This window comes from Culex pipiens, chromosome 2 (genome assembly GCF_016801865.2).
Source record: "Culex pipiens pallens isolate TS chromosome 2, TS_CPP_V2, whole genome shotgun sequence".
NCBI lineage: Eukaryota > Metazoa > Arthropoda > Insecta > Diptera > Culicidae > Culex > Culex pipiens.
Window position 1 is genome coordinate 27,121,581 of NC_068938.1, and position 27,397 is coordinate 27,148,977.

The 27,397-nt window shown below is 35.4% G+C and overlaps 2 protein-coding genes and 4 non-coding genes across 6 annotated transcripts; 4 read left to right on the plus strand and 2 right to left on the minus strand.

Moving 5' to 3' along the window:
* Positions 1 to 2,413: 2,413 nt before the first annotated feature.
* On the plus strand, positions 2,414 to 2,486 carry Trnar-ucg (transfer RNA arginine (anticodon UCG)). The gene has a single exon. It is a non-coding gene; the product is annotated as a tRNA-Arg (tRNA).
* Positions 2,487 to 2,584: 98 nt separating this feature from the next.
* On the minus strand, positions 2,585 to 2,656 carry Trnad-guc (transfer RNA aspartic acid (anticodon GUC)). Its single transcript has one exon. It is a non-coding gene; the product is annotated as a tRNA-Asp (tRNA).
* Positions 2,657 to 3,156: 500 nt separating this feature from the next.
* LOC120421275 (uncharacterized) lies at positions 3,157 to 3,927 on the plus strand. Its single transcript, XM_039584469.2, has 2 exons — positions 3,157 to 3,289; positions 3,346 to 3,927. The coding sequence occupies exons 1-2, from the start codon at positions 3,284 to 3,286 to the stop codon at positions 3,880 to 3,882; spliced, it is 543 nt and encodes a 180-aa protein (XP_039440403.1). The 5' UTR covers positions 3,157 to 3,283; the 3' UTR covers positions 3,883 to 3,927.
* An 18,567-nt stretch (positions 3,928 to 22,494) lies between these two features.
* Positions 22,495 to 23,360, plus strand: LOC120421292 (uncharacterized). Its single transcript, XM_039584483.2, has 2 exons — positions 22,495 to 23,156; positions 23,214 to 23,360. Exons 1-2 carry the CDS (start codon positions 22,570 to 22,572, stop codon positions 23,266 to 23,268), a joined length of 642 nt encoding a protein of 213 aa, XP_039440417.1. The 5' UTR covers positions 22,495 to 22,569; the 3' UTR covers positions 23,269 to 23,360.
* A 1,918-nt stretch (positions 23,361 to 25,278) lies between these two features.
* Trnae-cuc (transfer RNA glutamic acid (anticodon CUC)) lies at positions 25,279 to 25,350 on the plus strand. The gene has a single exon. It is a non-coding gene; the product is annotated as a tRNA-Glu (tRNA).
* A 1,712-nt stretch (positions 25,351 to 27,062) lies between these two features.
* Positions 27,063 to 27,134, minus strand: Trnaq-cug (transfer RNA glutamine (anticodon CUG)). Its single transcript has one exon. It is a non-coding gene; the product is annotated as a tRNA-Gln (tRNA).
* Positions 27,135 to 27,397: the final 263 nt, after the last annotated feature.

Genomic DNA, 27,397 nt, shown 5'->3' on the forward strand with positions numbered 1-27,397 from the left:
CTTCAAAATGCTTTTAAATGCAGGGAATTTGGGATGAATATAGAACACAGTTGTTTTTCGTTTAAATATTTATTTCGCGATTTCGCGCCGTGAAAACTGTTACATACTGTGAAATGCCGCGGAATTTGAATCATTCCATTGATAAATCGCATTTATGTTCATTAAATCTTTAATTTTTATTGCAGACAATTCACAAGATTTTAAACAAGAATATTCTATGAAATATAGATAGCTGATTCTACATTTCCAGAAAAATCTATTTATACCTCAAAATTCCAAAAATATTGTAAAAGAACAATATTCAACAATTCAATAAAAGTAAACTAAAAAAAACTAATTATTATTTACTTAGCATTTGCTATGTATTATAATTTACTGCAATTATCAACTACATTTTTAATTCCCAAAATTTCAATAAAATAAAATTAGCTGAATCAAAAATTTAACTGTAGAATACTCCCAAATTCCCGCAAAAAATCCGATACATTAAAAAAAAATATTTTGTATTTTAAACTACTGCTAACTTTTAAAACACTTTTCTGTTCATATTTATGCTGAAAGAACTCATTTTTACGTTTATTTTGAGCATTTTTTTAGAGTACCTTGATTATTTTAATTTTTATTTTTATATTTGGCCAAGGGGCCACAGGAAATTTTTTCAGGAAAAAATATTTGCATCAGCCTTAAACAAATCGAAATTTTTATTGATAGTGGTCAGAAAAAAATAACATTCAAAATCCAGCAACTCTGCCAAGGAGCACAACTTGGCAAAAAATAAGTGTTCAATAAAAAAAATCTGTTGTAAAATGTCAATGTAAAATGTACATATTTACTCATATTTTTATGCTTTGAAAAACAATATTTTTGTTTTTAAAGAAAAAAAAAGAATGTAGCTTTTTTTAATATAAAAATACCGACATAGTTTTATGGCAATATAAAAAAATCCAATAAGAATGTCTAATTATGAACCGAATAATAATTATTGGTAATTTGTGTTTTGATCATACGTTTTATTTTTTTTTCCAAATTATATTTCTAATTCTTTTCCGTTCTTTTTTTAAATTATTTTGAAATTCAAAAAGTATGATTTTTCTGTATAGATGTCTTGTGAAGTTTTTTATTCACGTAATTTTACAGTAATAAAATCAAAACTCCTCCTATGAAGTTTTAGTTTCCCCTCCCAAAAACGACTCAAAACATTTGGTGCAAATAAAAGTAAAATAACCCGTGTCCCTTTCGTCCAGGGGACAAGAATCAAGCACGATTTGGAAAAGGTGCCACCCTTGAGGGGGAGAGGGTAAAACGACTTTTAAAGTGCAATGAAATATGGTCGTCAAGTTGTGGCACTGGGAAAACGAGAAGGACTTGCAAACAGCCCTGGTTCTGGGTCGTTTATAGTGAGGCACGTTTTGGTCGACGATGATGACTTGAGTTACGGAGTCTGGGTGGGAAAATGATGGAAAAGCAGCGGAAAATGAGACCAAAAGTGTGGTAAATTGCAATCACGACCCTTTAATTTTTGTGTTGATTTGCTTGGGAATTCATATGGAAAAGTTATGTTTGTCGAATTGTAGAAGTTGATAAATAAATCATACAACAAAAAAACTTACAAAAAACTTCATTCTGTCTAGTCCACAAAGCCGCTTACGGCAGACATGTAAGTAGAAACAAGTCCACCCACTCGTGGACCAAGTCGGCAAGGCTAATAAACCTAATGAGACAGCAATGTTCTTCATTTTGGTGAAGCCCTCCGAAAAAAAAGTTAGATACAGAAAATGCCGCTGGGTGATTCTGCACTTGACTGGCACAGGTCCTTGTTAGAGCGAGTTCCGAGATGGCCGCATGTGCCCTCGGAGACTCTGCACAAGAGGTTGGCTGGGCCATGTAACAATAAAATGATGTACACATTGCTTCGTTTGGAGGGCGTCCGGTGGAGTTTTTTTTTCGAAAGGTACGACAAAGAAGACGACATGGAACGACATTAGCCACCCAAACATTGAAAACGAGAAAAAATGTGGAAAAGGTAGGTATTAGGAATCATTCCAAGATGACGTAACACATGATACTACATTTAGTTCACGTTTTCCCAACAAGAAAAAAAAGCTACGTAATATTTGAATAACCCTCTTCAAAAGACGACAGCTACCCAATAGGGACGTGGCGTTACATCGTGCTGCCACCTGGTTTTTTTAAGCGCAAGAGTGTAAAAGTGCTGAGTCATCGTCTAAAAATAGACTATGCTTTCCTGCGGCTTTGAGGTAATTAGCAGCGCTGATTCCAGGCAAAGTTTGCGCTCGGAAGTCGATGTGAATCTGCTTAAGACCGGGCAGATATCTTTTTCTTGACTGGATAATTGGGCAAAAGATTGTACAACACCAGCCGCAGCGATGAGCTTCAGATTGTTAACACAAGCGGCCGTGTGGCCTAATGGAGAAGGCGTCGGACTTCGGATCCGAAGATTGCAGGTTCGAGTCCTGTCACGGTCGACTGAATTGATATTTTGTTGCTATTTATAGAGGTTTTTGAATCTACTTGACTTTATCATGCGTGTCTACTTTAAAATTATTGCTATAAAAAAACTTTCCTCCCCGACGGGGAATCGAACCCCGGTCTCCCGCGTGACAGGCGGGGATACTGACCACTATACTATCGAGGAATTGACGAATGATGGTGTTCAACAATTGGATTAGTACAGTTTCATTTTTGATGGAGTGTTAACATTTTTCGCTGGAATTTGGCAAATCTAATAATCAGTTCAAACTAAAAATCAGTCTAGTTATACAAAAAATGCTTTACTAAGTGTCCATATTCTACCAGCTTTGTTCGTTAAATTTGTGTTAGCTTTTCTTTTCGAGGAAATTTGAGGTTTTGTTCTAATTTGCGGTTTTAACTTTTATTAAATAATATAATTAATATGATTAAGGATTTGATGAAAAAACAACCAGGTTATAATCCACTTTTGAAACTCAAAATCAAATAAATAATAAAAAAAATCCTTTCTCAAACTGTGTCAGCTATTTGCAATGGAGAAAAGTGACATTGAAAACCAAAACAAAGTACAAACATTTGCTGCAATCATGGCTGATTACAAAAGAGAAAAACGCACTGCAAAAGCAAGTGCAACCAATTTAGAGGCTTTGACCAAGTCCAAAAATCCGAAATCGTATAAAATCAGCTCCGTCCGCCCAGATCATCATCATTGGCTTGTGGTCATCTAATCGGCTCAGTTCGGTCCGAAAATCACTGGAGCGCAGCTCAAATCATCTGTAAACGGCTTTTCAACATGAAGGTAAGCGAGAGTTACTTGATATTTGTTCAAAATAATTAATTGTGAATTTTCCCCAGGCGTTCATTGTGTTGTCCATGGCCCTGGCCATCGCTTCCTGCGCGGCAGTCGACGACTCCTCCAAGAAGGACAAACGAGGTCTGTGGGAGCTGGACGATCACCATCACGGATTTGACGGATTCAACGGATTCAACGACCATCACGAGCAGATCGTCGATTATCACCACAAGGAGATCATCACCAAGAACGTGGCCGTGCCGTACCCGGTGGAGGTCGAGAAGCACGTGGCCGTTCCAGTGAAGGTCACATATCCGGTCGAGGTTGTCAAGAAGGTCCCGGTGGTGGTGGAGAAGAACGTCCCCGTGTACGTCGAGAAGAAGGTCGCCGTCCACGTGGATCGTCCCGTTCCGTACCCGGTCGAGGTGAAGGTCCCGGTTGTTCACAAGGAGTACGTCGAAGTGCCCAAGCCGTACGCAGTGCACGTTGAGAAGCCCGTTCCAGTGTATGTCCAGAAGCCGGTGTTCGTGGAGAAGCATGTCCCGGTGACGGTGCACATCAAGGAGCATCACCAGAAGAAGCACTGGGGACTGTTTTGAAGAGTAGGGGAGATTCAAGTTGATGATGGAATAAATTGTTGAAAATATCAATATTTCTCTGATTTCCTAAATATTTGAAATTAGTCCATCACAAAGCCATCAAGTTCAAACGCAACAAGCCTTGTCCAGCCTCTGATCCCGTGGTTCCACGCGGTGCATTTTGTGGCCACTTAAACGGTACAAATATCGCTATCATGTCACGTCCGAGCTGGGAACCATTTTAACGCCATCCACAGCCGTTGCTGGGCCCCTTCCTGAAGTGAGGAAAGAACAAGCGATTTTCAAAGTGCCCTCCACACAAAACCCCACTCTCGGAGTTGTACCGCCCCCCTTATCTCCTTCCCCCAGAAAAATAGAGGGGTGTTGGGAAAATCAGAGGGATGAAAAAAGAGAACCGCACACACACTTGACGCACTTAAATGTGGATGCTCATGGCTGAACGCACGACTGAAATATTAATGGCTATCACTGCGTAGTGATATCCGTTGAGTTTCCATCACTGAATAATATATCAAAATTATTGGTAATGTTTGACGCTATTTTTTATATAACTTTAAAGTCTGGAATTCCACATCTCGTTCAATTATAGAAGAGGTAATAATAGCTTTAAATGTTTTTTTTAATAATTTGGTTTCATATGTTTATATTTAATACTAAAGAAATAATTCTCCTAAAAAAGAAAAGAAAGACAAAAAAAATATTATCCTAACAACTATTTTTGCCGTGCCGTGCCGTGTTGAAATTCATCTTTTACTGATGACCAATCAAATTGATATGTGAAAAGAAGGAGAACAATATCTTAAACAAATTTCTTCAGATCAAATATTTGTCGTAAGTAGCTTAAAAAAAATATTGCTAATCATTATAATAAAAATGTATGGTTTTGATTCTTTTAGAGCAATTCTAGCCCAAAGCACGATTTTTTAGATGAGCAACTCTCTACGAAATTGGCCGATTTCGACCATTTTTATTTTTTGTATTTTTTTTAATTGACTTAAACTTTGTCCATTTGTTCACCCATACAAGTCTCCAAACAATTTTGGCTGCTGTCCATACAAAAATGGTATGTAAATATTCAAACAGCTGTAACTTTTCAGTGATTTTTTTGATCAATTTGGTGTCTTGGGCAAAGTTGTAGGTATTGTTGAGGACTTTTGAGAAAAAAATAGGTACACGGAAAAAAAATTGCAGATTTTTTTATCAACTTTTTTTTCACCAAAACTCAATTTCCCAAAATACGTATTTTTTTTACTTTCGAGATTTTTTGATATGATTTAGGGGACAAAAATCCGCAACTTTTGAGCCATAGAGAAACATGGTCAAAAAATCTTCCGCCGAGTTATGAATTTTTGAAAAAAACAGTGATTTTTGGAAAAATCGAAGTTTCATGCAAAAACGAGTTTGACATTATTTTTTAATGCAAAATTGAATTTGCAATCGAAAAGTACTCTACAGATTTTTTGATAAAGGGCTCCGTTTTCAGGATATAGCCACCGAAAGTTTGATTTTAGCGAAAAATTTGCAGTTTTTCAATTTTTAAAAATAGTGACCATAAGTGACCATTTCTAATTTTTTTTTTTAGAAGTTCAGAAAATTTGCTATAAAATTGTCTAAGAGACATTGAAGATTGAACCTCGGGTTGCTGAGATAGAGCCGCTTTAAGAAAAAGAAACATGAAAAAATGAAGTTTTCTTAATCATACCAAAATAACCCACCATTTTCTTATGACGATATCTCAGCAACTAATTGTCCGATTTTCAATGTTAAGACATGAAACATTTGTGAAATTTTCCGATCTCTTTGAAAAAAAAAATTTTGAAATTTTTAAATCAAGCCTAACATTGAATATTACGCATTACGGTCATTAGAAAATGTTGGGTTGTTTTGGTGAGATTAAGAAAACTTCAATTTCCGTGTTTCTTTTTCTAAAAGCGGCTCTATCTCAGCAACCCGAGGTCCAATCTTCAATGTCTCTCAGACAATTTGATAGCAAATTTTCTGAGCTTTTCAAAAAAAAAAATATTTTCAGAAACGGTCACTCATAGTCACTATTTTTTAAAATTGAAAAACTGCAAATATTTCGCTTAAATCAAACATTCGGTGGCTATATCTTGAAAACGGAGCCCTTTATTCAAAAATCTGTGAGTACTTTTCGATTGCAAATTCAATTTTGCATTAAAAAATAATGCCAAACTTGTTTTTCACTGTTTTTTTTTTTTCAAAAATTCATAACTCGGCGGCAGAATTTTTGACCATGTTTCTCTATGGCTCAAAAGTAGCGGATTTTTGTCCCCTAAAACGTATCAAAAAATCTCGAAAATCAAAAAATATGTTATTTGGGAAATTTAGTTTTAGTGAAAAAAAAGTTGATAAAAAAATCTGCAATTTTTTTTCCGTGTACCTATTTTTTTCTCAAAAGTCCTCAACGATACCTTCAACTTTGCCGAAGACACCAAATTGATCAGAAAATTCACTGAAAAGTTACAGCTGTTTGAATATTTACATACCATTTTTGTATGGACAGCAGCCAAAATTGTATGGAGACTTGTATGGATGAACCAATCACACAAAATAGCTTATTTGGTCATAGGGAAGGCCCCCACAAAGTTTGAGCCAAATCAAAAAATACAAATAAAATCCATTTCCGGTTTTGGTGGAGAATTGCTCAGATACTTTTTTCTCGACCCTATCCGATTTCAAAGAAACTTTGTAGACGTGTTATCCAACGCTTATGTAAGCCATTTTTGTGTATATGGAGCCAATTGTACTCGAAAATAACATTTGAGAAAGGCGTAAGTTATTTGAATATTTTTGTATTTTGCAATTTAAATATTTATGTGCAATGTAGAAAATGAGTGATATAAAAGCTATCAATTGATTATCTTGGCACCAAACATCCGAGAGTATAGGGGCAGTCACTATAGCTTGTGAGATCTCTTCTTGCGTCTCGTGATTCCAAGCGATGTCATTCTCTCTCTATCACTTCTCCCCTTTTCCTAGACATTGAACTCTCACCGCTGAGTCTCCCAATCTCTCCGAAAACTGCAATGAGAGAACGCGAGATGGCGATTAGGAGCCGATCACGCATGACGTCCCGTTAAACTGCGTTTGCGAAATTGGTTTTGTGGCGGCTTTTGTGATATAACGCTGTTGCGGTAGGATGATCGTGGAAGCGGAAATGAGAGAGAAAAGGAAAATGTCAATCGCGAGTGTGTAAACACGAAAACGTGTTCTGCCATGTTCGGCGCTGAGAGTTTCAATGAGGAGAGAAGAGCAGTTGTTTTTGAGGCATGAATATTTAGGTGGGATAACTGTAGCTGCTGAGAGCTGATATTTTGATATTTTAACAACCCTGTTTCTGTGTCTCGAAGCCGTTGCATCTTATCAAAAAGTGGTCAAAGAAAAGCTTGTAGGAAATTTGACGGGCTTTCCGAAAAAAAATAAACTGAAAGAAAAAGACAATCTTATGGGAAATTTGACGAGCTTTTCGGTAAAAATATTTACGAGACTGAAAGTACAAGTCCGTCGTATAGAAATTGTCACAAACCAACAAAAACCATTTTTTTCAACATTTTTATTTTAAAAACCACTGTAACTTCACATAGATTAGACTTAGGACAGTGGTCAAAATGGAAACTTTTATTTAAAATTGTCCGGAGAATCGATTCGTTTAGAGCACTTAATATAAGCAGTTTTAATAAATGATTTTGGTATTTTTATGGGAGAGTTGCTCAATCCTGCATTTTAAGTGAGTCTTTTTGTAACATCTTAGGCTATTTTCACATAAATTTCGAACGACAAAAATCATGGGCTCACCTTCAAATTTGACTTTTAAACTTAAAAATCAGAAAATCTCATAAAAGTGGCGTGTTTTTTTCTTTCAGTGTATTTTTTGGAAAGCCCGTCAAATTTCCTACAAGTTTGTCTTTGACCACTTTTTGATTCGATGCAACAGTTTTGAGACACAGAAATATTTAAATTGCGAATTACATTTTTTTAAGACGCTTACGCCCTTCTCAAAAGTTATTATCGGAAAGGGTGGAGTAAAAAGTACCTGATACATTTCTGTTTTTGAACTGGAATTACTGCTCTTGGCACCCAACAAATAATTACCTAATGTTTTCAAGTTATCGCAGTATTAGTCAAAATAAATTTAATAGCCAAGGGATATCTTGCCAGTTGTGACAGTCAACATCGGCCGATGAAGATCGGGCCTCGTCAGCAACGGGGCATAAACGTGACCTCTCCGCCCCCCTCATTTTCCAACCGCCCGAGGGGGGGTGGCAGATTGGAGAACAAGCAACATCATCAACACAGGCAACAACAGCAGACTGCCGAGAGGAAACCGGCCGAAAAAAAAGCGTAAGCATAAAGAAGATATTAGATAGTCATTCGGGCTAGTTACATTTTTAATAGGAGAATAATGGCTGTGGCCGTGTTTATGTCCCTTCGAGCAGCGACCACCGCCGTTTGTGAGTGATCCGTTTTCGTGGGGTTTTCCCATCCCTCTCAGATGGGCGGAAAATGGTGATGGTTTACGCACCATAAAAAGAACACTTTGGAATAGACGTGACTACAAGTGGTCGAGCCGAGTTTGCGCTTAATGTGTTGGGGGAGAGCGGGGATTGTTTGGCGTGATCATGGTTGAAATTTTAAAATTTAAATAGAATTCTTGAATAATAATAGAATACAATAAAACACATTTCAAGTTAACCCCAACCTCCCTTAAACCATACCTTATCGAATCCTCGCCCTCCTCGCGAACGACGAAACGAAACGAAAATATGTTGTTAATTACCGTCACAAAGTACGATTTATGGACCATTGATTCTCGGAGTGCCAACCGTGTGTGCGTTCGTGCCCTACGTGACGTGACACGTGTGACGACCATTCACGGTGGCAAGAAGTCACCTCTCAGGTAGACACACACACTCCTGATCCTGATTTGATGCGTAAATGTTTGCGTTTTAGGGTGGTGGTGATTTCGCGGAATTGAACTCTGTGTGAACCTTTGGCGGTCAGTCGGAGATTTTGAGCCCGTGTCAACCTGGAAGGTGGGCGAGCCATGTGTCACGTGGCCCGAGAAAGGTCAATAAGGTTAATGTCCAGGCGGTGGGGTCGTGTTTGCATTTTGGTGTCAATTTCCGATTGCACACACGACGATGCTGTTGCACACTATATGTTTGGTCAATGTTATCGCTGGTTCACTGGAGTCAAGGTGGGAATTTGGGTTTTGATCTGGATTGAAATTTCATCCGGATTAGGGATGGAATGTCATCAGACTGTAGCCAGCTTGCTTGAATACTTGACTGGGCAAACCTTGTGCGACGCTTGATTAAATCTTGCTGGAATTTACAAGCCACATACAATTTATTTGTCAATGTCCAACAACTGTTCCAAACGTTGAAAAAATGTCAAAACTTTTCAATTTACATAATATTTATAACAAAAATTGTGTTTTTTTATTCAAATTGTTCATAAATAAAATCAAATCTTCAAATCCCAAGTTTAATAAAATAAATTATAAAAAATTAAAAAATTTAAATGATATGGACATTTCAATGAAAAAAGATTTTTAAAGTGCATTTTACTTCTGCCCAGATGTTTTCAGTTATTGATTTTCAAAATTTTCAAGTATTGAGATCTTTAGAATTGTACAAATATGAATTCAAATCCGAAATAAGTTTCAAACATATAAAAACCGAACTATGCGAGATTCATCCCTTTTTGTTTAAAAATACACCATGTACATACTTCCAAGTGCTGCGCAAAATCATACTTTTTCCAGTTTAAACGCTGAATCTCGCCAATAGTTCATTTTAGTTTGAGGTCTACATTGATTATTATGTAAAATTGTCTGAGGAACACGATGGTGATAAAATAAATCAAATAAAAATATAAGGAACAGGTCAAAATTGATTTTCAATACTTAAAACGTTAAAATATAATATTAGTGGGCATTTAAAGGTTAAAATTTTATTTTTATTGAATTTCTTTGACAATTTTCTATAAAATGCAACCTGTAGGAAATCTTTTGCTCAAGTATTTGCAAAATTATGATCAAAAGAAAAAAAGTTTTTTAGCAAAATCGTCAAAATTTGCCAAAAATAGAGGGATGGTCAGATCAGCACCAAACTTGGGATTTCTGTTAACTATCGATAGATGAACGTTCCCTCCAAGTTTGGTCCAAATCGGTGAAGGTCGAGTCCAAAAGTGTACTCAGTTGAGATGGAATGACCCATATTATAAAAATTTAAGTGTTCTCGAAAAATATCTTAATTTGTGATGATTGGATTACATTACAAAAAAAAACATTCATAATTTAAAAATGTTTTGTTAAAAATTTGAGGATATTTGCAATTATACGGTATTTTTGAAAATTTAAGTATTCGACATGAAAATTAATATGCATACAAAATTTCGCTTCGTTTGATACCTCTATTGTTAGTTATAAAAACTAACTTAATCCACCTATGTGGTTGATGCCTTCCTCACTTTTTACCAAAAATGGGTATATGAGTGGTTTCATCATTTTTTTAGATCCAGAAAAAAAGAACACAATGTATAACTTATGTGGTCATAACTCGAGACAGGGTTGCCAGATCTTCAATGTCTTGGACTCATTGGAAAGGCCTTTCAATTACCTAACCAACGATGGGTCGGATGATGGATCCGGACATAGTTTACATACATTTAAGTGAGATCCGGCTTCAAAAAAGTACATAAATATCACTTAAGTGGTCATAACTCGAGACAGGGTTCCCAGATCTTCAATATTTTGGACTCATTGGAAAGGCCTTTCAATTTCCTAACCAACGATAGGTTGGATGATGGATCCGGTCATAGTTTACACACATTTAAGTGAGATCCGGCTTAAAAAAAGTACATAAATATCACTTAAGTGGTCATAACTCGAGACAGGGTTGCCAGATCTGAAATGTTTTGGACTCATTGGAAAGGCCTTTCAAATACCTAACCAACGATGGGTCGGATGATGGATCCAGACATAGTTTACATACATTTAAGTGAAATCCGGCTTCAAAAAAGTACATAAATATCACTTAAGTGGTCATAACTTAAGACAGGGTTGCCAGATCTTCAATGTCTTGGACTCATTGGAAAGGCCTTTCAATTACCTAACCAACGATGGGTCGGATGATGGATCCGGACATAGTTTACATACATTTAAGTGAGATCCGGCTTCAAAAAAGTACATAAATATCACTTAAGTGGTCATAACTCGAGACAGGGTTGCCAGATCTTCAATGTTGTGGACTCATTGGAAAGGCCTTTCAATTACCTAACCAACGATGGGTCGGATGATGGATCCAGACATAGTTTACATACATTTAAGTGAGATCCGGCTTCAATAAAGTACATAAATATCACTTAAGTGGTCATAACTCGAGACAGGGTTCCCAGATCTTCAATGTTTTGGACTCATTGGAAAGGCCTTTCAATTTCCTAACCAACGATGGGTTGGATGATGGATCCAGACATAGTTTGCATACATTTAAGTGAGATCCGGCTTCAAAAAAGTACATAAATAACACTTAAGTGTTAATAACTCGAGACAGGGTTGCCAGATCTTCAATGTTTTGTACTCATTGGTAAGGCCTTTCAATTACCTTACCAATGATGGGTCGGATGATGGATCCGGACATAGTTTACATACATTTAAGTGAGATCCGGCTTCAAAAAAGTACATAAATATCACTTAAGTGGTCATAACTCGAGACAGGGTTGCCAGATCTTCAATGTTTTGGACTCATTGGAAAGGCCTTTTAATTACCTAACCAACGATGGGTCGGATGATGGATCCAGACATATTTTACATACATTTAAGTGAAATCCGGCTTCAAAAAAGTACATAAATATCACTTAAGTGATCATAACTTAAGACAGGGTTGCCAGATCTTCAATGTCTTGGACTCATTGGAAAGGCCTTTTAAAAAGGCTTTTTACCAACGATGGGTTGGATGATGGATCCAGACATAGTTTACATACATTTAAGTGAGATCCGGCTTCAAAAAAGTACATAAATATCACTTAAGTGGTCATAACTCGAGACAGGGTTCCCAGATCTTCAATGTTTTGGACTCATTGGAAAGGCCTTTCAATTACCTAATCAACGATGGGTCGGATGATGGATCCGGACATAGTTTACATACATTTAAGTGAGATCCGGCTTCAAAAAAGTACATAAATATCACCTAAGTGGTCATAACTCGAGACAGGGTTGCCAGATCTTCAATGTCTTGGACTCATTGGAAAGGCCTTTCAATAACCTAATCAACGATGGGTCGTATGATGGATCCGGACATCGTTTACATGCATATAATTAAGATCCGGGTATTTGTAAAAACACATTTTTATGCATAACTTTTGAACTACTTATCGAAACTTCAAACAATTCAATAGCGATGTATGGGACCCTAAACCAAGTCGAATGCAACTGGTTCGATCAAAATCGGTTCAGCCAGTGCTGAGAAAACTTAGTGAGAATTTTGGTCACATACATACATACACACACATACACACACACATACACACACACAGACATTTGTTCAGTTTTCGATTCTGAGTAGATATGTATACATGAAGGTGGGTCTAGGAGTTTTTAATAGAAAGTTCATTTTTAGAGCAGGATTATAGCCTTACCTCAGTGAGGAAGGCAAAATTGTTGTATTTTTGAAAAAAAAATCGGTAGGTTGTGAAAACTTTAGTATTTTACTGAAAAAAATAATCAGATGAGAATACATAAAAATTCAGCTTCATTTGATACCCATATTGCATATAATGATTATTTTAGTACTTTAAAAAAACGGCATTTTGTGAATTTTTTCTAGTTTTTTTAAGCCATAGCCATTATTGTTAAACGTAATATTATCGAGAATAATTTTATCGATCAACATCCTTAATCAGGAGTTCATAACGCATAATATATTTTTCGGAAAATAGGCCACAATTTTGTTTTCAATACGCGTAGGAAACATTAATAGTTGAACTTTTGATGGAAATTGTTTGAGAACTGAAAATCAAAACCAAACATCTGAAAATGCCGTTTTAACCGTGTCTTGACCATGGTACCTATGCCATAATTTTATTTTTAACGGATTGTCTGAAAATAATTTGATCGTCTTTTTTCGAAAATTTCAATTTCATTCTCAAAATTGTTTTTTATCCGGCGCTCGCAACACGAAAATTGTAAATCAAACTTAAAAATCAAAATACAGGTACGGGAATGAATGACTCGCAAGACCTGTAATGTTTGAGTACCAAAATGTTCGTAATAAAAAGACAAAGCTTTTGACGCCTCAAAATGAATATTTACAGCGCCATGTCTTTGTTGAAAAAAAAAAAATTTAAATATTATAGATAAGCCATTGCAATGGCCAATTTTTATCATACAAAAAATCAAAATTTATCTGTGATTCTTTCAATTAATGTATTACATGTTAGAGTTTAAATAAAAATAAGATTTTATGTTGGAATTTAAAAAATATTTACAATTGATAGTTTGAGGAAAATATCCTTCAAGTTTATCAAAAGTACTTCTAAAATAAAACGTTAATACCCTTTGGAATCTACTGTTTTGATAAACTGCCAAAGTGTTGCAAAATATTTCAAAGAACCAATCCAATTTGCTTCCTCGACAAACACTGTGTGATTTCCAACATTCCAAGAAAAACTCCTGGAACCACCCCAAAAACGTGCCCGCGCCACGCTTCCACCGCGGGATATAAGATTGATGATCAACAGTCCGATAATTAGTGCTCACTCCGTGGGTAATTGCTCAATTTATTGGAAAATTAGTGCCCACAATCAAAACACGATTTACGGTCGTGTTTTCCCGCCCCAATCTGCCACCCCCCAAAGTTAGTCCTTTTTATATCATGTTATTTTTTCTCATTCACAATAAAAAAAGGCACACGAACCAAAAATTATGACCAATAATCGAAAATTACATTTCAATTTCCTCAGCAACAGGACGCAACAAATCAATAAGTTCTGCCTTTTTCGTCTTCTTGCTCTTTTTGTGTGCGCCATAAAGTAGCCCCTAATTTTACGCAGTATTTTTTTTTTTTGCACAGAACGACAAGGACCAGGGTTCTGGAGGACACTCCTCGAGGAGCCATCTATCGAGAGGGATAGAAATCGAAGCGCACCGGAAATAGAATCTCAATCGACGTTATTTACGACGAACTGAGAATCGCTTAGCCGTGCGAGGAGAGCAAGAACAAAGTCAATCCGGCAGGAAAAAGGGCAGTTTTGGGAAGGGTTTTTTTGTGGGGTGGGAGCGGGTATTGGCCCCGAAAAAGGATTACCCCCACCGGAAACATTTAGATAAGGGCAAACGGAATCGGACGGAAAGAAACGAGAATCGAAAACGAGTAGCTGGCTGGAGTCTATCTCATCTCTGAGGAATATTGAGAACGCAAGCGGAAGGAGTCTCTTTCATCGGGTTGACTTCGAAAGGGTTCTCTGCGGAAGAGTGAAACTTGGGAAGAAAGCACGCGGACAAATGTGAATATAAAAGAAAATTGGAATGTGATGACCAAATGACGGACTGAGAATCGGGTTGGCAGAGGGCATTCTGTCTGGGTAAGGTTGAAAATGTGTCAATCCACCTAACATGAACATTATTGTTACTTTCAGACATAAAGTATAAAAAAATCAACCGGAAAACGTACAACATCATCTTTGGACAATTTCACACTAAGAAATGCTAAAATTAGTTTCTAAATTACAAGTTTGAAGCATTTTGGAAACAGAAACCAAAAATATCTTTAGATTTACATGCATTTTTAGTTAAATTATTTTAAATTCTTATACTACAAAATTGATGTTAGAGGCAATAAAAAACAATAATTTATGAAAAAATCCCGATTTTTTTATTTACATTTTCATCACTAAATATTAATTTACCAAATGTATTGTGCAAAAATGATGATTGTAAGAAAAATCATGAATAAGACCGTTGCAAATATGCAAATATTTTTTAAAGTCTATGTCACCCCCCTTCAAAGTCGGCCCGAAAAGCCAGAAGGCAAAACATTTTTCGAAAGAATTTTAATTAAAAAAGAAGTTTAATTCACTGAAAACCTTTTTAAAGGCATTTTCCTGCGTTTATAATTATATTTAGCATGTTCGAACTCCATTAAAAATATTATGTTTTTTTATGAAATACCAATACAGTCCCCCATAAAGTGTTTTTGCGAAAAAAAATCCGTCAATACACAGATATTTAGAAAACTAATGATTGGAAAACAACTGGAGCAGTGTAAAATATTTGAAACGGCCTAATATCACATCTGAAAAAAAATTGCAATCGATAATGACCCTACATTTATTTATTTTTTTTTTTTTTTGTAAATTGCACCGTTTTTCGAGTAATTAGCATTTAATATTGAAATTATTGGAAAACTGTTCAAAAGTATTCCCGATCCCGATGATGCTATGAGACGCGGGTTCGATTCCCGCCTTATCCACTGAGCTTCTATCGGATGGTGAAGTAAAACGTCGGTCCCGGTTTCTCCTGTCTCGTCAGAGGCGCTGGAGCAGAAATCCCACGATAGAGGAAGGCCATGCCCCGGGGGGCGTAGTGCCAATAGTTTCGTTTTTTTTTCAAAAGTTTTCAACATTTCATGAAAACTGGGAAAATTCACTACAATTTTCCTCTAATGATTTTATTAAAAGAAATTAAATTTTCATATAATTTGCCCTCATTTTTCGATGTATCGAAAACTATTGATTTGATTTTTAAAACAGCAAGACATAAATTTGTGCTTTCTTTTGTAAATAAAAAAATAAGTGAAAAATTCTTCCTAAACATTACCAAATGATTAAAAAATCTCTTCTCAGCGACCGGTAGTCTGATCAGCTAAATCAGCTAAATTTTCAAAAATTATGCCTCCTTTACTATATTCCGAGGTGCATTTTTATGGAAAATTCTAAATAATGATATTTCATTTTGCTGAAGACCAAAATCGATCACAAAATTCTTTCTCAAGATATATTTTTCGCAATTGACATACCCATTTTGTATGACCGTAGAGCTGTATTAAGACTTGTATGGAGAAACTTATGATGCAAAATGCCTTATATTTAGAAATAAAAACAAAAATGCAAAGTTTTTTTTTATAACCCTCACTCTTGACTCTTGAGCAAAAAAAAAATTAGCGGCGGTCTTAAGAAAACAAATAAAAACTGTAAATGCGGAAGCACCATACTGACATTAAAAAATATTTACCAATGGTAAAAATGGAAAAGTTCAAAAACCGTATTAGTTAAAATTATTGACGATTGTACAGGCAAAAAAAACAATTAAACTATCTTTAATTTTCTCCTACACCTCAAACGTGAACAACCCAAAAATAAATTCCGTAAAAGTAGACATCCAAAAAGAAAGAAATTATTAAGAAATTGAAAAAGTTTTTTTAATAGTGAAATTTATCAAAATAATTTCAAACATTTTTTTCATGTGCAAAGTAAAAACAACGCTTTTTTTTGTTTTGCAAATTTCACAACATGAACTAGTGCATTCATCCCGGGATTTCAATGTGTTATGCTCCGAAGTTTTTCCAAAACTGGAAATTCCCGAATACTGAGAATTTTATATTTTGTCTTGGGTTTTCCGAAACTGATGAAAAAAAAATTACATATTAATTTATCTTATTGTTATATTCGTTTTTTATTAATATTTTAACATTTTCTATATGTGTAACGAATGTAACGAATCGGAACAGCTTTTTAAGCTATATTTTTGCAAACTATTTTATTTCATTAATTAATCAATTTCGGTTGAAACAGGAATAGAAAAATGATATTAGAACATCAATTCGCTAATGAAATGGTGTAAAATATGCTGTTTCTCTAATTATTTTGGCCAAGGAACCCCCAGAAAAATTTTGAGCCCGATCGGAGAACTTTTTTCGGTTTAGGCTTTATCTTCATAAATGAGCTAACAACCGGAAGCTGGTTCAACTTAATTGACAGTTTAGTTATTTTCTTTATCATACTCCAGAATCATAAAATTTATTTTTAAATTGTCTCCGTGATCAGTTTGAGAGAGTGTGTTTTGACACATAAAGTTAAAATGAAAAAAAAACATGCAGCAATTATGTTTTTCATGACAAATTACTTTTCTAAAACAAATCTTACTGGTTTCAGCCCTTGAACAAAATGGTTTTTTAGTTTTCCTTAATGGCGTCATCCATAAAGTATGTCACGCTCTAGGGGGGGAGGGGGGGTCTGAAGAAGTGTGACATTGCATGTTTTAAGTATAGGAACAGCGTGACAAAGGGGGGGGGTAAATTTTGGCTGATTTTTGCGTGACGTACTTTATGGATGAAGCCTAAAATCTTACTTCTCGTGTTTGTTTCACCTCAAACAATTCAATGTTTTCAAATTTCAAGTTTGAAAAAATATTTTTTGTATTTTTTGGGCACCTCTCAAACAACACAAAGTAATTTTTCAATTATTTGTTTATGGTTCTTTAATGTCACATGATTTTCAGGTTTATAATTGATTTCACTTGAAACATTTTCACAGCACATAAACATGATTTAAATTCTACGATAAATTAACAACATTTTACAATCAGTCTTCCATTTTTTCCTATTAAACCCTCTTACACCCATTTTTGCAGAAATTTACAAATTTCCCGGCAAACGGGAAATATTTCTTTTTTCGGGAACTCCTGGGTTTTTTTTCAGGGACGGGAAATTGGACGCTCTATCCTGTGGTTTTGAAACTTATATATATTTTTAATGTATTGCAAAAATGTTTAAAGGAGCATTTCAATAATATCCCGTGATACCGGGAATACCAGGGATATTGAAAATTCAAATGACACGCTAAACTGAAATATTAAGAAATTTTGATTCATCAATTAAATTCTCAAAAAATACCCATTCTAGGATTATAAAATCTGGAGAATAACTCATTTCAATGTTTTTGCTCTAGTATCTAGTTTTGTTTAAAAATAATTTTAAATTTATTTTATTTGTGACGGTTTTTGTAAGAAACTTGTATAATTGTGAAGTTCAGTTTTTATCACCGACCCCGGGGGGTCGTTTATTGGTTTCTCTGGATGAAAACTTTAAAATTATAACAATATGTCAGTATTTTTCATACCAAATATGAGTGGGAGTCTAGAATAATCTCTTATTGAATTTAAAGCATTTCCCATAGAGGAACTCCAAAAAAGACCACCAATTTTCCCGAGTCAACACGCTTGACGAATTAAACGCTTCGACAAGGGTTCGCTTGTCGAACCGAATCCGACAGGAGGTGGCGGCGCTGAAACCAGGAAATTTGATAGATTTAAACGGAAAATTGACAAAATGCGGGGTAATTGAGGGAGGAAAAGTCGGGCAATCTGATCTCCATCATTCCGGCCGAGTGTCGATATCGATGACGATCCGGTGAACCCTCCCTCCAGAAGGGATGTGTGACACTGTGGAATGCACCGCCCGGAAACCGAATCTGGGCCAAGCGACCAATCAATCGAAATCGAATCCGAATCAAATTCCGGTGGGCTTCAAACGGGGGGCGCTGCCAAAATGTGGCACCCTTTTTTCACGAATGGAGGCAGCATTTAAAGCGCATTTTTGTGGGGGGAAAATTCTTCACGACTTTCAACGCTTCTTCGCGGCACAAAATGTCACACATACACATTGTCACATACCCACACACATCGCAATAAATTCCATTCCGAAGAGCTGCCACAATCCGCTTTTACGCAATTTTCCCGACTTTTAACACTTCCAGCGGGACAACTAGAGCAGTAATAATGTGATTGTTATGTTCGCGGCGCGCGCGAGGGCGGTTTTTCTTTGGCGCGGAAAATCGCGACTTTCCGAGGGAGAGACAGAGAGGGGAGAGGAAAAGAGGATGATAGGGTTGGATAAGCAAAGAAGAAGCTTTGGAATTTGCGTGACTTTTTGCGATCTTTTTCAACGTGTGACACGTGAATTTAAGGTGGGAAATGGTTTTTAAACAAGTTGTGTTGAATTGATAAAATTTCAATATTTATATTTAATAATAAAATTGTGCCAAAGCAAAAAAAAATCCTTTTTTCTAAGCTTCAAAAGTTACAGGAATTATTTAAAATTTATGTTAAACAAAACCACAAAATTAAAGTATAAAAATGTTAAAAAAAAAGGTCAAGGCAACAAACGGAACAGCTAATTTCACCACAAACTGTCAACATTCTTCCACCTACATGACGTTAAGGCGCTCGGGGGCAAGCGCGTAAAAATTTCAATAAACATCTGCGTAAAAATAAAGAAGAGATAAAAAGCCCGTTCTAACGCAAGTCTACCCACACAAACACGCACACACACACACGTGTGGCAGATCCCAGCCATATATCATCACGTGTGTGGCATATCGTCGCTGGCAACCACCGCAGCCAGCCAGAAAGGTGCAAATTTAAAAAGCTATGATTAACTGCCGCTGACATTGCGATGGGGTTTCACTTCCCTGTTCCGAGGAACGAACGGGAAGAGTAAAATAAATGTCTCATTTTAAATCTGGCTGGCCTCAACGAATGAATAATAAAAATTATGTCATGTTAGGAGCATTGATTAAATAATAGAAGAGGAGTCCAAATATAAAATGTTTTGAGTAAGCTTGAGTCATTTTCTTTATTTTTTTCAATCATGGTAAGATGTACAAGGTAAATGATTTTTTCAACATTTTCTCTAAACATTTAAAAATTTAAGATAGTTACAGCCAATTTACGTTTATGATTAAATTTACAAAAAAGTTAGAGTAAATAATAAAATAATAATCATTATAAAATAATAATAGTTGAAAGTTAAAGTTAAAAGTTAAAAGTTAAATGAGTAATTATCTACCAAAACCGGAAATGGATTTTATTTGTATTTTTTTATTTGGCTCAAACTTTGTGGGGGCCTTCCCTACACCCAAATATGCTATTTTGTGTCATTGGTTCACCCATACAAGTCTCCATACAATTTTGGCAGCTGTCCATACAAAATGGTATGTAAATATTCAAACAGCTGTAACTTTTGAGTGAATTTTTTTTATCAATTTGAAGTCTTCGGCAAAGTTGTAGGTATTGTTGAGGACTTTTGAGAAAAAAAATAGGTACACGGAAAAAAAATTTGAGGATTTTTTCATCAACTTTTTTTTTACTAAAACTCAATTTCCCAAAATACGTATTTTTTGATTTTTGAGATTTTTTAATATGTTTTAGGGGACAAAAATCCGCAACAATTTTTTTTTTTGATAAAGGGCTCCGTTTTCTAGATATAGCCACCAAAAGTTTGATTTTAGTGAAATATTTGCCGTTTTTCAATTTTTAAAAATAGTGACCATGAGTGACCATTTCTAAAAATATTTTTTTTGAAAAGTTCAGAAAATTTGCTATAAAATTGTCTAAGAGACATTGAAGATTGGACCTCTGGTTGCTGAGATACAGCGGCTTAAAGAAAAAGAAACACGAAAATTGAAGTTTTCTAAGTCTCACCCAAACAGCCCACCATTTTCTAATGACGATATCTCAACAATTAATGGTCCGATTTTCAATGTTAATATATGAAACATTCGTGAAATTTTCCGATCTCTTCGAAAAAATTTTTTTGGAAATTTTAAAATCAAGACTAACATTTTAAAAGGGCCAAACATTGAATATTACGCCCATTTAAAATGCTAGTCTAGATTTAAAAATTTTCAAAATATTTTTTTCGAAAGGATCGGAAAATTTCACGAATGTTTCATGTATTAACATTGAAAATCGGACCATTAATTGCTGAGATATCGTCATTAGAAAATGGTGGGCTGTTTGGGTGAGACTTAGAAAACTTCAATTTTCGTGTTTTTTTTTTCTTTAAGCCGCTGTATCTCAGCAACCAAAGGTCCAATCTTCAATGTCTCTTAGACAATTTTATAGCAAATTTTCTGAACTTTTCAAAAAAAATATTTTTTGAAATGGTCACTCATGGTCACTATTTTTGAAAATTGAAAAACAGCAAATATTTCGCTAAAATCAAACTTTGGGTGGCTATATCTAGAATACGGAGCCCTTTATCAAAAAATCTGTAAAGTACTTTTCGATTGTAAATTCAATTTTGCATTAAAAAATAATGTCAAACTTGTTTTTGCATGAAACTTCGATTTTTTCCAAAAATCACTATTTTTTCAAAAATTTATAGCTCGGCGGCAGATTTTTTTACCATGTTTCTCTATGGCTCAAAAGTTGCGGATTTTTGTCCCCTAAAACATATCAAAAAATCTCGAAAATCAAAAAATACGAATTTTGGGAAATTGAGTTTTAGTGTAAAAAAGTTGATAAAAAAATCCTCAATTTTTTTTCCGTGTACCTATTTTTTTCTCAATAGTATTCAACAATACTTACAACTTTGCCGAAGACACCAAATTGATCAGAAAATTCACTCAAAAGTTACAGCTGTTTGAATATTTACATACCATTTTTGTATGGACAGCTGCCAAAATTGTATGGAGACTTGTATGGGTGAACCAATGACACAAAATAGCATATTTGGGTATAGGGAAGGTCCCCATAAAGTTTGAGTCAAATAAAAAAATACAAAAAATAAAAATGGTCGAAATCGGCCGATTTCGTAGAGAGTTGCTCAAATGTTAAAAGTTAAAAGTTAAAAGTTAAAAGTTAAAAGTTTAAAGTTAAAAGTTAAAAGTTAAAAGTTAAAAGTTAAAAGTTAAAAGTTAAAAGTTAAAAGTTAAAAGTTAAAAGTTAAAAGTTAAAAGTTAAAAGTTAAAAGTTAAAAGTTAAAAGTTAAAAGTTAAAAGTTAAAAGTTAAAAGTTAAAAGTTAAAAGTTAAAAGTTAAAAGTTAAAACTTAAAACTTAAAACTTAAAACTTAAAAGTTAAAAGTTAAAAGTTAAAAGTTAAAAGTTAAAAGTTAAAAGTTAAAAGTTAAAAGTTAAAAGTTAAAAGTTAAAAGTTAAAAGTTAAAAGTTAAAAGTTAAAAGTTAAAAGTTAAAAGTTAAAAGTTAAAAATTAAAAGTTAAAAGTTAAAAGTTAAAAGTTATTTTTTTCTTTATTTTTTAAAGGTCCAATAAACAAATTTATTTGATTTTGCAAACCCTCTCAAAACAACTTACAATTGAGTAATTAAAAGCATCCCCGGCAACTGTTACCATAGCTGTTCGGAGGCTCATCCCGCAGCAAGGATTAGCTCCATCAAACCCATTTTCCACCGTCAATGGTCCATTAGTCATCATCACTCCCGGCAACGTCATAATGGTGGTCGGTCGTCCAGAAATGTCCTAGCTGCCGTATAGCCGTTGCTGCTAGCCACAGTTCCATCAATAATAAAGCTCAATTTCGCTCCACTGCAGTCAGGTTGTGGCCACTCTCCGTTTTTTTTCCAAGCTCATCCCACTATTGGAAGAGTGTTCCGTCCACGTAACCGCGCGGCGGTGGTGGTCATAACTGGTCAAACCACCATTAAGAAGAGTGTGCTGCAATAATAAACTTTATTCAATTATAAGGAAAATTGATGAACGTCGGACGGGTGGTTTTATAGTGACTGATCGTGCAGTTAATGGCACATTTTCCTTGTAATACTGGTGGAAATTGACTGCGGTGCGCTGGTGGTCAGTGGAAAAAGGGTTGATAGGTTCGAGTTTCAACCAAGCACTCCTTGCATATCTGACAGTTTATTTCGCAAAAATGATCATCTCGGTCCGTTTCCTAACCGTCCAAATCTACCGTCTGCATCGCTGCATGGCCGAAAATTACCAAAAACTCCTCTTCCTAAGCCTCGCCCTGACCGGAATCACCGCAACCTTCCACTGGCTGCTGCTCAACCATCCGACCTTCTTCAACCAGCTGCAAACAAACCTCCACAACTATCCCATCGGAGTGATCTTCGGAGTGACCACGGTCGCCCTGATCTCCTGCCTGCTGCTGTACGCCCTCCACCGAGAATCCGCCCAAAAGACCCTCATCCGGAGTCGGTCCGCAATCCGACTCAAGTACATCGACTTCATCCTACTCTGCCTCAGCACCGGGTTGAGAGAGGCCACCGAGCGGCACCTTTGGCCAGCGGGAACCTGCGTTGAGCAGCTGGACTCGTTTCATACCGCGGTGGAGGCTTGCATCGATCGGTTCCGGGAGGATGCACGACGGCTGTTTCACGGGCTCGGATGTTCCAGAACCGCGACGCTGCAACAGCTGGAGGAACACTTTCGGATTGATCGGCGGAGACCTGGTGGAGAGGGGTTGGTGGTTGGAGAGGAAATTCTCAAGTTGAAAAGGTTTGTTTTTGAGTTGAGGGCTCAAAACCTTGTTGTTAATCTTTATGATCATTTCAGAAATTCAAAATCGTTGCTGAGTGAAAAAGCTTTGAAGAACTTGCTCACTAAGTGAAAATGAAGCTATACATTATTTTCAACCTCGATTGTGTGTGCGTGTGTGTGTGCAACCAACCAAACGGATCCACGCGGTAGCTTCTTACAAATTGTACAAATTATTTTTCAACCTCGATTGCATGAATATATATCTTTACACTAAGGGACCATTCATAAAACACGTGGACACTTTTTTAGTAATCTCGAACCCCCTCCCCTCGTGGACAATTGTCCATACAAAAAAAATCTTTTTTGTATGGAGCATGGACAATCGCCATACCCCCCCCCCCCTTAAAGTGTCCACGTGGTTTATGGATGGTCCCTAACCATCTGCCGAAAATTTAAGAAACAACACCATAATACAGGGTTGCCAAACATATTGGAATGGTTCTCAGTATACTTCTATAAAAAAAAGCAATTTTTTGAAGGTTATGACTAGGATTTAAGAAAAACAGGTTCACGGTTAAAACATTTCCGGATGTTTTTATTTAACATTGAATATCTTAAACTAAAATTCTCAGGATACATGATTTATTTCAATTAATTATTTTAAAAAAATAATAAAATATTGACAATCTTAATTTTAAGTAATAGTTTTTGCAATCCCTCTGTGAAACTGTCAATTTTTCCTGTCCATCTGAAGAAACGAAACGGCATCCTTTAAACTAACAAAAATAACAGATTTGAAAATCAAAACCTTTTATTACAAATGCTGAAAAGTCCTACTTTTAAAAACTGAAATGGGAGCTGAAAAGTTGAACTGTTCAACACTTGTACCGAAAAGTAACATTTATCAATATTGTTTTGTTTTAAATCGTGAATTAACGTATCACATGAATGTTTGACATAAAATTCCATTCAAAATGCGTTTTTCGGAATTGCTAAAAATGTTGTAAGCAATTGTTCTATATATATATTTTTTTAATTCCGAAAAACACCCATTGAATGGAATTTAAAGTCATTGATTTTCGAGATATGTTTTAGGGGACAAAAACCCGCCACTTGTGAGCCATAGAGAAACATGGTCAAAAAATTTGCCGCCGAGCTATGCATTTTTGAAAAATAGTGATTTTTGGAAAAAATAGAAATTTCATGCAAAAACTAATTTGACATAATTTTTCATGTAAAATTGAATTTCCAATCGAAAAGTATTCAACAGATTTTTTTATAAATGGCTCTGTTTTCAAGATAAAGCCACCAAAAGTTTGATTGAAGTTTTCTAAGTCTCACCCAAGCAGCCCACCATTTTCTAATGTCGATATCTCAGCAACTAATGGTTCGATTTTCAATGTTAATTCATGAAACATTCATGAAATTTTCCGATCTTTTCGAAAAAAATATTTAGAATTTTTAAAAATCAAGAATAACATTTCAAAAGGGCCAAACATTGAATATTACGCCCATTTAAAATGTAAGTCTTGATTTAATTATTTTTTTCAACAATGTCAAAAAAGAAAAAAAATCAGGAAACTGTAAGCATTATAAAAATAAAGTGACAGTGATAAATATTCCTTCATGTATATTTAAGTTGTAGAAAAAATATATTTTTCATGAAATTTCAGCGTTTATAACTCGAAAACGGTGCTTTTTCTTAAAAACTGATTAAAACCATTTTCGATTGCAAATTATATGATGTTTTGCTCCTAGAAACATAAAAATGAATATTTGGAAGAAAAAAATCGGGGAATTCAACTTTTAGCGATAAAAGATAAAATGTATTTTTCTAAAAAATCTTAATCAAGAAACAGTCCGCAAAATTGCTGAATTGGTTTGAAATAGAGAATGTTTGGACATCATTTCACCTAAATCTCTTACAAAGCCAAAAAAATCCGAAAAATATGCTTCACCTACAAAATTACGATCAAAAAGGTAAATGCCCGTATTTTGGACCTTCCATGCAGAGCTCCCTTTCATTCATGACTGTTCTTAAGAACAGGTTAGCATTTTTTTTGTCAGTTATGACTGGTTTTGTATTTATAGCATCAAACTACTGGGCACAACGTGCCAAATCCTTATCGTTAATTGTAAGTCCCATATTGTCTAGTGGTTAGGATATCCGGCTCTCACCCGGAAGGCCCGGGTTCGATTCCCGGTATGGGAAACTTTTTTATTGTTTGTCATCATAGTGCTAAATGGTTGAAAGGTCATTTCGGTTAGTCATACATTTCGATAAGCTGGCATCACTGACGTGACAAAGTATTTTTTTAATGAATATGAGAACCGATTTTTTTTGGCACAATTTGAAATCAAATTGAACTTTATTTCAAAAGGTACTGTAACAACTTCGACGAATTTTCCTAAAGAAAACTTATTTGTATTCTTCACATAAACATTAAAGCTAACTATCTACACTTAATTAATATTTGATTTGACATTGCATAACCTGTTGAGCAAAAAAGAAAAAAAAATCTATGAAGTTCCAAAGAAAGATGTCAAACCGTGCCACGATGGAAAAGCCTAGCATGGCATAATTTTAATTAAAAAACTTTCCACTTTGATTCCACTATACCTCCCTCCTTCCTCCCCCTTCTGCCCGGTCTCAGTCAATTTCAAGCAGCCTGCATGGCTTTGTCACACAGAGATTGCAACGTTTTTCTTCTTCTTGATTTTTCTGCCGTGCACAAAAGAAAGCCCGAATAAATTAATGAGATATCATCCAGCTTTGCCTGGGAGGGGAAAATGTTAAAATAAGAAGAAGACGAAGAAGCTAATTTTCAGTGCATTTTTATGAGTTTTACGTTTATTTGGTTGTCGTTATTTGTAATAAGATTTTTGTTTAAACTGTTTAGCGATGCCTTGAAAAATTCAATATTTGTTTATTAATTTTAAAGGAAGTTCACTTTCCACAACATTAACCAGCGTTTAAATGTATGATCGACAGCATAACATTTAGAATTAGAAAAAAAACCGTACAAAAAAATAACTCAAAAGTGCACAAAAGTCACCCTCCCAGTTCAAGAAGTGGAAAAGTTTGGAAAAACCTTTTCTCCCTCAGCTTTGTCACGCGACGAGTAATACACACAGCTGCTGCTGCTGCTTAGCTTGTATCAGAGATGAAGATTTCATTGTTTGACATCTCTGTTATTTCTTGTGTCGTCTTTGTTTTCTGCTCTTTTCTTCATTGGCTCCCAAACTGAGCAACTTGCTGAGCGCGGGACAAGTTGTTTATTGTTGGGGCACTTTGACTTGTCTCTTTTTTGTTTTTTTCTTTGTCACCCAGATTGCCTCAAGTTGTTGCTTGCAGATTTTGTCGTCATTTTCTACGAAATTTGGGGGCTTGTTGATGTTTTGTTTTGGAAAAAAATAAATTGTTAACGTCACACGCAGAAATGATGCCGCTGTTGCTGAGAGTGCTTGTTGAGATTTGTTTACCTTTGTTCTCCGGAACCGAGGGCTCTCTTTTTGGTGACATGTTTGAACATGTCAAAATTTTCCATAAACAATGAAGATGGTATCGTTTTTCTGTGGATGTCTTTTTTGACGGTGACAAGTGGTTTGTATTTTTAAAATGATGAGGGTAAGAAGAAATTGGCACATGCCTGTACTTATCGACAATGTCAGGCAAAAAAAGCGAATGCGCCTAAAAGTATGCAAGCGCGTGTAGTGTGGTGAGTCGCGACCCAGTGAAAAAAATGGCTTGAGTAAGTTCGAATTCGAGCAAGGTTTCTCACTGGGGATCAACAAGTTGATCGCAGTACCCTCGGGGAAAATGACTTGAGGAATGCTTTCGAAACGATATGCATTATTTTTGAACGCGTCCATATGTTCATTGCTAGCTTCAATTTGAGCAAAAAAGAGACAAAAAAGATAACTAGGTTCCACCGAGATTTGAACTCGGATCGCAGGATTCAGAGTCCTGAGTGCTAACCATTACACCATGGAACCCTTGGTAGTAATCTTTTTATCAGTTTTGTCTTGTAAACAATATACAACGAATGTCACAACAGCTGAGCCTCTTGTTATTTTATTTATTTATTATTTTTTTTAATTGCCAATTAAATAAGAAAATGGGATTTAAAAACTTTTCTTCGGAGTTATAATCAAGCGAAGAACCATCGTTAAAAATCATCTTTATATTTTCCGTTGCAAATACGCCAATATTAACAAGTTACATTAATTATCTCAAGCCTTTCCAAATTAGGTTTTTT

Bases quoted from the DNA above. Each gene is read 5' to 3' on its own strand.
- LOC120421292 (XM_039584483.2), top strand. From the start codon at position 22,570: ATGATCATCTCGGTCCGTTTCCTAACCGTCCAAATCTACCGTCTGCAT. The intron at 23,157-23,213 runs GTTTGTTTTTGA...TGATCATTTCAG, and splicing joins GAAATTCTCAAGTTGAAAAG to AAATTCAAAATCGTTGCTGA.